Below are 9388 nucleotides of genomic sequence, written 5' to 3'. Positions count from 1 at the left end.
GAGTTTGGGATTGCTGTTTCTGTATATTTGTTGGTTTATCCACTGCATACCCTATGATACATTAGAAGCCCCTGATTCATAGTGGATAGATATGCAAAAATAAGCAAATCAAAAACATATGTACAGCTTCAGCCCAGTTAGAACTGTACATTGTTTTAGGAGGATACACTTACACCCCTCATTTCTTTGCATGTTTCCTCTGGCAATGGAAACAATAATGTCAATGTACCCATACAAAATAAAACTGCAGCAAAATGAGGGAAGGGGGTGGTCCTGGGTAAGGAGCAATAAAAAAAATCCCTCCACCCCAGAGGTATTACATGCAAGGCTGCAGATTGGTGCAGATGCTTTGCGGATCCGAGATGAAGTTAAATGCAGGCCATATGCTTTTTCTCTCAATGGTGGGGAGATGGAAAACCTGTGCAGGTTCTCCAAGGGTACAAGAGCATAAAATAAGCTCTGCTGGAACAGAGCATCCTGTGTCCCTCAATGGCCAATCATCAATAGGAAACCTACAAGCAGAATGCAAGGGCAACAGTATCCTTCTGCCTGTGCCCCTTAGTAGATGCTACTCAGAACCAAACTGTCACTGGATTTGGAAATTATGATGAGCAGCCACTGATACCTCCCTGAAAGGACGGGAGAAGGGACTCTGCTGAGAGTCGAGCCAAGGCAAGCACACAACCAGCTCCTCGTCAACAGACTCGGGACAAAGCAGTAAGCGTAAATGTTTAATGACAGTAAATCATTATACAACGACACAATTCACCTCCATGCCAGACCGAGGGGTGTAAGGGACCTTTCCAGGTAAAAGGCTCCCCTCGTTCTGGGCCAGGGAACCCTGCACGGGGAGGTACGCGAAGGATGGTTGTCTCTCAAGCACAGCTCCCCCATCTCCCCAATTCAAAAAAGAGCCCTGCTCTCTGCAGCCAGCATTGTTACCCGGACAGCAGAACGCTGGAAGGCGAGGTCTGCCTTCTGACAGAGGGCCGCCCCCCCTGCCCCCGCCCCCCAGCCCTACATGAAAGCTGAACTGCCGAGAGCAAACAAGGAAAGGTAAAGAGGTGGGGAAGGGGCAGAGTGGTTAGTGCATGTTCAGACACCAGGCAAACTCTTCGGCCTTGCCTGAGTGGACTGGGATGAGGAGATTCACTTGGCAAGCTTCTTCATCCGTGCATCGATGCTGGCAAAATTGTCCTCGACAACAGCAAGATTCTCTTTCATGGTTTTCTGAACCTAAGGGAAAGAGGGACAATCGGGGGTCAGGCACATGGCGGAACAAGTTAAGCTCACCTGAGCGGCTCTGTGAAAGTGCTCGTACCATTTCCCCTCCCTATTCACACTCAAAACAAGGAACCACTTACACCAGCTTGTTGTCGACTCACTACTAAGCCACAGCTTGTAAAACTTCCTGGGGGATTCTGAGAGTCATAATTTCAGAAAGTAACTTAGATAGGAATTGCTGTGAGTTAAGAAATCTTTATAGGCATTACCAGTTGTATCCTGAGTGGTGTGACTCACTATGTAATTGATGACATCTATGGAGACTTCTTAACTTATAGATATTTGTATCTAAAAGTTCTGCTGTTTGCATAACTGTGCAAGAGAATATTCATTTTTTGGAAGTCATATAAGTCATAAATACACATATGAGCTTGTCTGAGTGCTAAGATCATGAGGTGAGGCCTTCCTCTCGGTCCCACCACCTTCACAGGTAGGGAAATACAGAAGAGGACCTTCTCTGTCGCTGCTCCCAGACTCTGGAACTCTCTCCCACTGGAGGCCAGGCTGGTCCCGTCTCTGCTGTCCTTCCGCAAGCAGGCAAAGACCTTTCTCTTCAGGCAAGCTTTCCCCGAGTGACTGGCTTGGCTGCCTGATTAAGGTTTTCAAACAGATTGTTGTGCTTTACTGCTTTGAATGTGTTTTGGAGTTGCTTATGTTTTTTGGTATTGTATTTATTTGATCCTTTTAGTATTGTATACTCACTATTAGCTTAAATACTTTCTTTTAATTATTGTAAGCTGCACTGGGTCCTTTTAAAGGAGAAAGGTAGGTTAAAAGTATTTTAAATTAAATTAAATTTTTAAAAGCCAACTACCTTACTACAACATATTCTTTTGCCTCTCTTTTTATTTTTTTATTTGATTTTATCATCACAAAAAACTGGTTCTTGCCTAAACATGAGAACGTCATAGAAACTGACTAAACAAGAGAGTGGAATCTCCTGATAGGAGTGTTTCATTCTTTAAAAAAAATTAGTTTAATCTGATACCAGCTAATTTTCTTTTAACATAATGACAAACAAGTGAGGAGATCTGAGTATGCAGAAATCAGAACCTTGCTTGTGGGGGTGGAATGGGGGGCAAGCGTCACTGTTAGACTATGGAACTTGCAGTTCAAAGCAAGTGACAAGAGATGGTTGTGTGACTCCACCCGCAAAAGACAGATGGAGTAGCTCTGCTTCCCTGTTTCAAGGATGATGAAAGCAGCCTCTCCTTCCCTCTGGGATAAAATGACATCATCCTGAACAGAGGTAGCAGACTGGGAGTTTCCACACTAGTTTCTAGAGCTCATAATAGCAGCAAGACCCGCCATGTGCTACAGCAGCTACAGGCCCTTCCCAGGTACTGAGGGACGTTGTCAGCTGTGTTTTTATGAAGGTGCTACTGGCCACAGTAACATCAACTGTGAGGCAGAGCTTGGCAACACTGCCATCGCCAGTGGCTATGCTGGCTGGGGGAATGGAGTGATGAGGGTAGTTTCTGAGACGTTGTAGTCCCCTAAAGTAATTTTTCCTGAGCTCTGGATCACTTCCCAGATAGTTCCCAGTGGTCAGAGTCCCACCTGTGTCAGCACGGCAACATTGTCCTTCAAGGAATTTGCAATCATCTGTTGGGTAGTGTCCAGATGGGTCAGGAGCTGCCCAAACTGCATGGCTGCAAGGGACGAAAACAGAAGTCAGAGGTTGGAGGCAGAAGTGGAGCCAAGCGTCGCTCGGGACTCGTGGATTATCTGTTGTGGCAATTACAAACCCCAAAGCTCGGGTCACTTGTCTGAGCCTCCCAAGTGCCAGCCTGTCCCTGTCCGGTTTGTTCTCAGCTGGACAGGTCCCAGGGGCTCACCTTGTTCGTGCAACTGCCGCACAGTGACCAGGCGCTGCACCACTTCTGGGAGGGTGCTGGCCAAGGGGCTCCAGCGCTGCACAGTCTCATAGAGCTGATGCACCTGCAGGGCGAAAGGAGAGGGCTTCGGAACCGAGGCAGGAGGGACTATGGGCCCTGAGGCCAAACCTCTCTGCACCCCTCCTGGTCACCTCGGTTCATGTGCACACACCTTCACACAGACTAATAAAAGACCACTACTGTATGCTTGGCTAGCAGCACCTCATGTCAGTCAAAAACAGGTCGGCACAGACAGAAAGTTCATTACTTCATGTTGCCTCAATTCAACTTTCAATTAGTTAAATTCAGTTTTCAGCCATTCAGTGAAGAGTGATAAAAAACAATACCCGTGCAACCATCAGAGCCTCTTTCAGGCTTTTCTTCCTTTGTTTTTTATTTAGTTAATAACGGTGGGCTTATCAACTGCCCACTTGCAGAAAGAGAAGGAATCTGACCTTGCTTTGGGTGTCGGCATCCTCCACTGTGGCCTTGTGCTTGGCAATCTCGTTCACTTTTCCCAACACGCTCTAGAGATGAAGAATTTGCTGTTAAGACGGCTGGGTCCTGCTGTATCTTCCCGAACCCCCTGCCCTTTGACTCACAGCCCAGATGCTGTAGCTGATGAGCTCTGGGAGTCAAGATCTACCTGTAGTCTTGCCTCCACCTGGTCCAGGGATGCCACATCTAAGGAGCTGACTTTGGCCTGCAGGATCTCCACCGTTTCCTACGGACAAAATGACTATTAGAATATACGCCCATGGCCTATCAGCAAAAGCCGCCTAGAGTGGTCCTCACCGACCAGATAGGCGGGGTATAAATTAAATAAAATAAATAAAAAATTAAAATGTGGCCATCTAGTTCAAATCAGTATGTGGAATCTGGTTCCTGTCCTCATTTTGCCATCTCTTTCCTTTTGCTCCCTGACCCACACAATATCTCAACTTCCAAAGCTATGGTACTTTTCTACTGTCTTCCTGCCCACCACATGTAACCCAGTCTTTCAGTTTCCTACTATATCATGTATTTGAGACTGTCAGCTTTTAATTTCCGTACAAGCCCTAGAAAAATTAGGTTCTTTAAAAGTTTTAAACAACTGTGATATTTACTATCATATTTACACAGTTATATGCATCTTTGTGCATTGCAATGGAAATGAACATGAATCATTTGTAAATAAAATCAACCAGTGTCAAGGGTCAGCCAACAATTTATGTGGCTTTCTTCTTTTCCTAAAGATTAGCTCTGTGGGATGCAAACCTCATTCTAAGTCTATATAGCCTTGGTTTACACCAAGGGTGAGCAACATGTAGCCTTAGCCTTTGGCCTGCATGCAGCTCCTGGGGACTCCCGTGTGTAACTCCCATTACCCCACAAATAGTGAAACCATTAGAAGCAGTCCTTAAACTCAAACATCTACTTCCAATTCCTCCCTAATCTCAAGAGGCACAGGACACATGCAAGTCAATGCCTTACCATAAGACTAGCTCCCTGCAGACCAACAGACAGAGGATTCTAGGCAAAGAAAGAAGGGAAAATGAGCAGCAGCAACAATAATTTAGCACAGTGTTCCATACCCTTTGAAAATATGTTAAAACACTGGTCTACAATGCAAGATAATGCTCTTCTATCATGCACTACAGTATATACGTGGCATCAGAATTCAGGGTTCTTTCGTGTCTTTTGAGGTGCCCAGAACAGTGAAGGTAGGAGAACAGGAAGGTGTGCTCATATACCTTTCTGCTCTGCCAGAAAGCATGGCACAGGTTGGCAATGTACAACTGAACACACTGGGATTGGAAACCTAGCACTAACAGGTCCTTATCCCTGTGACCAGCTCCAGGCATGATTCCTTCTGAACAAGTTCACATGGCCAAGCTTAGACACAATGCTTCTGGCAGCATCAGAAAGAACACAGGGGATCCATGTATTCATTTTAATAGGAAGCACAAGAAAGGCAGAACACAGCTCTTCTCTTAAGAAGGGAGAACATAGAATGTAGCGCTTATCTTAATGCTTCACCATGATGTTGCTGATACATGAGTCTTCCCTTCTCAATATATTTCACTGTGAAGGGAAAAACCCCTCCTCCCACTTCAGGGCTGACAATAATTTTAGTCTGTTCTTAAAACTACTGCTGTCCTTCTCCCACTGCCATCTTCGCCATGCACCTGGCGTCTCTACTGCCCCACCCTCTCACCTGGACATCCTGCTCGCAGCGAACAGTAGCTTCCAGTTCAGCCAGTCGCTTCTCCAATTCTGCAATCTAAACAGAGCAGAGCAAACACATGAGGACGTTTCATTGCCTCCCGCCTCCCTCAAAATCCCCTTGAATTTCAGAAAAAAACCCTTTCACTTTCACCAGACATTTTCCTATCTGGAGGCACCTGCTTCAGGGGTGCGGCGTATACGTGTTTATGTTTATCCTGAGTGACTCTGAAGAGTGTTCCCAGTAACTGGGTAGTTCACAAAATCACCCCAAGTAAGACACTTTCTTTGTAGAAGCATCACAGGGCAATTTATAAATAGATCAAGTCAATGTCACCCAGTAATGGGCAACATCAAGAGCACTTGGAGGCAGCTAAAGTTTTCCATGGCAGATATTGAGGGGCACAGAGTACATCAACGCAGGTGGGTAGTTGCCTGTTCTTCTCAACACTCACAAAAGACTGTAGTAAGAGATCACTCCTTGGGATCTATAACTATAGCAGCATCAAGTATTACAAGTCCACTGTAGTGGTGCCTCCCCGAGAGAGAGACGGGATATATATATTTTTTTCCTCCTAACTTCCATTCCTATTACTACTCCATTTCCACACTTTTCTTCCAGATAGTACACATTCCTCCTTATAAACTCGGTACTTCTTCCACAGGCCTCAACCAAAATGAAAAAAATATTATACACAACACATGCGCCTCTGTCCCTCTTCGGTCTTCTCTCACCAACCCGTACAGTATCTTATCCATTACTTCTACTAGCACAAAATTAATCAAGACTGGTACGTGATGCAGTAAGAAGATGCCAGGTGGCTACTGAGAAAGTGTGGAGAAAACAAGGGCTCAAAAACAAGGCTAGTTTCTACTGCACTTTTCATTGTAGCAAGAAAGGACCAGCCAATAAGGGAAACATTCAGAAAAATCATCCTTTCCAGGATTATTGGCCCTGTAGATGGATACTCTGTGTGGACCAAGGGAGTGGCATCATTCTCCAAGGCAACATCTCTAACATCCAGAGATGTTATGATGTCACAAAGTTTTACCCTTTTCATCATTCAAACTGAAACATCCCATATTTCTCCAGAACTCATCCTGGAGAAAAGACGGCTACATTTGGCCTTCTAAACTACCCCAGCTACTCAACAACTGCTATCTATTACTACCAGGAGATATTCCCAAGGAACCTTCCTGTTCCTACCTTGGCAGCCTGGGAGAATTTGTCCTGCTCGGGCCGAGAGTGCAGTTCATACGTCACTGTGTTTCCTTGACCGGCTGGGGCTTTTGCAGGGCTCTTCCCACCAGCAGGACTGGCTTTAGCACTCTTGGCGGCTTCCAGCTGGATCAGCAGACGCCTGGGAGGGGGAAGAGGCCGCAAATTCTTACAGAGAACATGGGTTCAGACCTCACTGGTCATATAGGTTATAACAGCTGCCTCTGGGATTTCAATGCTGCAAGCCATGTTGAAATCAGGAGTGGCACACGCATACGTTGGTTTATCTATTGAGACTACTTATGGATGGCCTGATAACATCTCCTTTCAGCACTGGGAAGAAAGGTAATACTTTGTGAATTTATGCTTGTAGCCAATGATGCATAGCAAAATGTTTTCCACTTGTAGTTATGCATCTGGCCGGCCTTCCGTATTTCAGAAAATATTCAGTTACTAGTGTGTTTAATATGTAACTGCCTTCTTGTGCTTTACAGTGTTGTAACCCCCCTTCTGAGGCAGCACACCCTGACAGATGGGTTAAAACTTCTTCCAAATAAATGAGTATGCTAATCAAAGCTGGAACGGCCAGATCCAACAAGGTGATTCCACGGGCAAAATGGCTTCCGTCAGTATTATGGGGAGAGGGGAAATTCTCTTTCTTTCTTCTGCCCCGAGCCTAAACCACTGTTCCAAAAGGCCAGCCACAGATTTTGAGGCAGCAGAGAGAAAAGGAGGGGGGGGGGAAGGAGTCTGTACCAGCTGATATCCTCTAGGGCACTGGTTCTCAACCTTGGGTTACTCAGGAGTTTTGGACTGCAACTCCCAGAAGCCTTCACCACCGCTGTCCTGACTGGGATTTCTGGGAGTTGCAGTTCAAAAGCATCCGAGTAACAAAGGTTAAGAACCACTGCTCTAGGGCACTGGTCTCCAATCTATATTGAGTCACAATCCCCTTTTGTAATAGGCAAGTAACCTGTGACACGCACACCCTGTCATGTTTGCATAAAAAGGCATTTTTAATAGGGTAAAGCCATCCCTTCTCAGAAAGCAGAGGCTTCTTTCTCACCCAAAGGACCTGTTTCTCATACATATACATACATATGCACATACACTAACTTTAATATCCCATTCTGAAAGGTCAAGGAAGACATTAGTTAACAAGGGCCACAACATGTATAAGGCGACCTGTGTCCCCCACCCCACCCCCAAAAACACTGCAACCCCATGGGAGTCATGACCCCCAGGTTGGGGCACACTGCATCCGGATGATGGTGCCTGGTTTTAGACAGCGTTTTCAATCAGGTGAAAAGACAAATCCGATGCAGTGGACACAAAAACATATGTCAAGAAAGGTATCTCTGTTAGTATTTACAGTAAGTTCCTACAGTATTCTTTATTATTTTTGCTGGAACAGACCCAACACAGCTAGCTCCCTGGATATTTTTTTCCAGATGACTATTGCTTGGAAATACATGCAGTCATGCACACCACAATTTAGATATGCTAAAATTAGTATATTAATATTTTCCAGGATTTTTTTGTTTTTACTCTAAATAACACGAAGGAACATAATATATTTTACACAGCAAATACTGCATACAATATATACAGATATTTAAAATAATATAGAGGAACTGTATAACTGTAAGTAATTTTAAAAATTTGTTTGAAGAGAACATTTGAATCATGCAAAGTACATTTCCTGAATTATACTCTGCTTAAATATGTCAGCCCAATCACTTTTGTCTATCAGAAAAACTCAGGTATTTATGCAAAATTAAAAATTTACATACTTTTCCCGTTTTGTTTACGAGGTGTAGGTTAACTGAACATGCTAAATCTAATCTCTACTGATTCAGGGCAGAAGACTGATGGCTTTCCGAAATCACCTTTTTACCCTTAAAATGCAGAATCACGCTCTGCAGCATGCAATCGTCTGTGTTATGTCATTTTATCCATGTGTAACCCAACCTCTGCAGCAGTGGGGTTGAACATAAGGACCTCTTGATCCCTCGTAAAAGGATGACAGAAAGAAACCTTGTCCAAGAGTCCAACCCCAGGGAAAGAGATGTACCTAGTCTTAGGCTTGGGTGAAAGGTTGTCTTCTCAGTTTTAGCTTCAGAAGATCTCTACCCTAATGGGAAATGCAAAGGGCCTGGCCTCAGCGATCAGAGGTGAGGGTCACATTCAGATGTCTTAGAAAGAGTTGCTTTTGGGGCGAAACCCTGTTTAGCTTAAGTGCCAACCCCACAATGACCTACTTGGCCAAAGCACCATCGGGATCAGTTAGGTTGATGGCCGCATCTGGCCCGAGCAGTTTCTCCAGGTGAGTGGAGACCAGCTGCTGTTTCAGGCCAGCCACTTGCTTTGCAAGGGCAACCGGTGTCAGTTTCTCCTCGGCCGTGGACTCCTTTACGGTGCTCTGTGGAAGAAGGAACCGAATCAGTCAAATCGATGAAACAGGAGCTGTATGGGGCAGAAGCCTCCCTCCTCCTGCACGGCTCTTCATTACAGGGATAGTAAACATAGAGCCATGGTACGGTAAATAAGCATCTAGTCCCTCGCAATGGGACAAAGACTAGACCTGGTCTCAAAAATGGAATAGCCTGAAGTGACGCAGGGAATCCCTTACCTTGATCTTCTCCACTTCAGCAGTCAGCTCCTGAACTTCATGCAGCAAACGCTGGTATTTCTGCTGGGGAGTCTCTTTCATACCAAATCCTTCCCCTAACTTAAAAATGAAACACAATTTCATCAGTCAGAAGCAACATTAGGATTTTGGGGAGATCCCAAAGAAGCTGCT

At 45.0% G+C, this 9388-nt stretch overlaps 1 protein-coding gene across 1 annotated transcript in view; it reads right to left on the bottom strand.

The window, feature by feature from the left end:
• Positions 1 to 718: 718 nt before the first annotated feature.
• The window catches only part of DCTN2 (dynactin subunit 2), a 60987-nt gene continuing 52317 nt past the window's right edge, over positions 719 to 9388 (bottom strand). Inside the window, exons 5-14 of the mRNA XM_020778512.3 lie at positions 9218 to 9316; positions 8847 to 9007; positions 6574 to 6727; positions 5359 to 5424; positions 4635 to 4673; positions 3808 to 3885; positions 3617 to 3688; positions 3123 to 3225; positions 2845 to 2936; positions 719 to 1236 (exon numbers count right to left, since the gene is read on the bottom strand). Of these exons, the coding sequence (XP_020634171.2) occupies positions 1150 to 1236; positions 2845 to 2936; positions 3123 to 3225; positions 3617 to 3688; positions 3808 to 3885; positions 4635 to 4673; positions 5359 to 5424; positions 6574 to 6727; positions 8847 to 9007; positions 9218 to 9316 (951 nt within the window). The 3' untranslated portion in view covers positions 719 to 1149. The remainder of the gene's footprint in view (positions 1237 to 2844; positions 2937 to 3122; positions 3226 to 3616; positions 3689 to 3807; positions 3886 to 4634; positions 4674 to 5358; positions 5425 to 6573; positions 6728 to 8846; positions 9008 to 9217; positions 9317 to 9388) is intronic.

Source organism: Pogona vitticeps, chromosome 2 (genome assembly GCF_051106095.1).
Source record: "Pogona vitticeps strain Pit_001003342236 chromosome 2, PviZW2.1, whole genome shotgun sequence".
Classification (NCBI taxonomy): Eukaryota; Metazoa; Chordata; class Lepidosauria; order Squamata; family Agamidae; genus Pogona; species Pogona vitticeps.
Note: the sequence above shows the minus strand (reverse complement) of the source record. Positions and strands in the feature narration are given on the sequence as shown.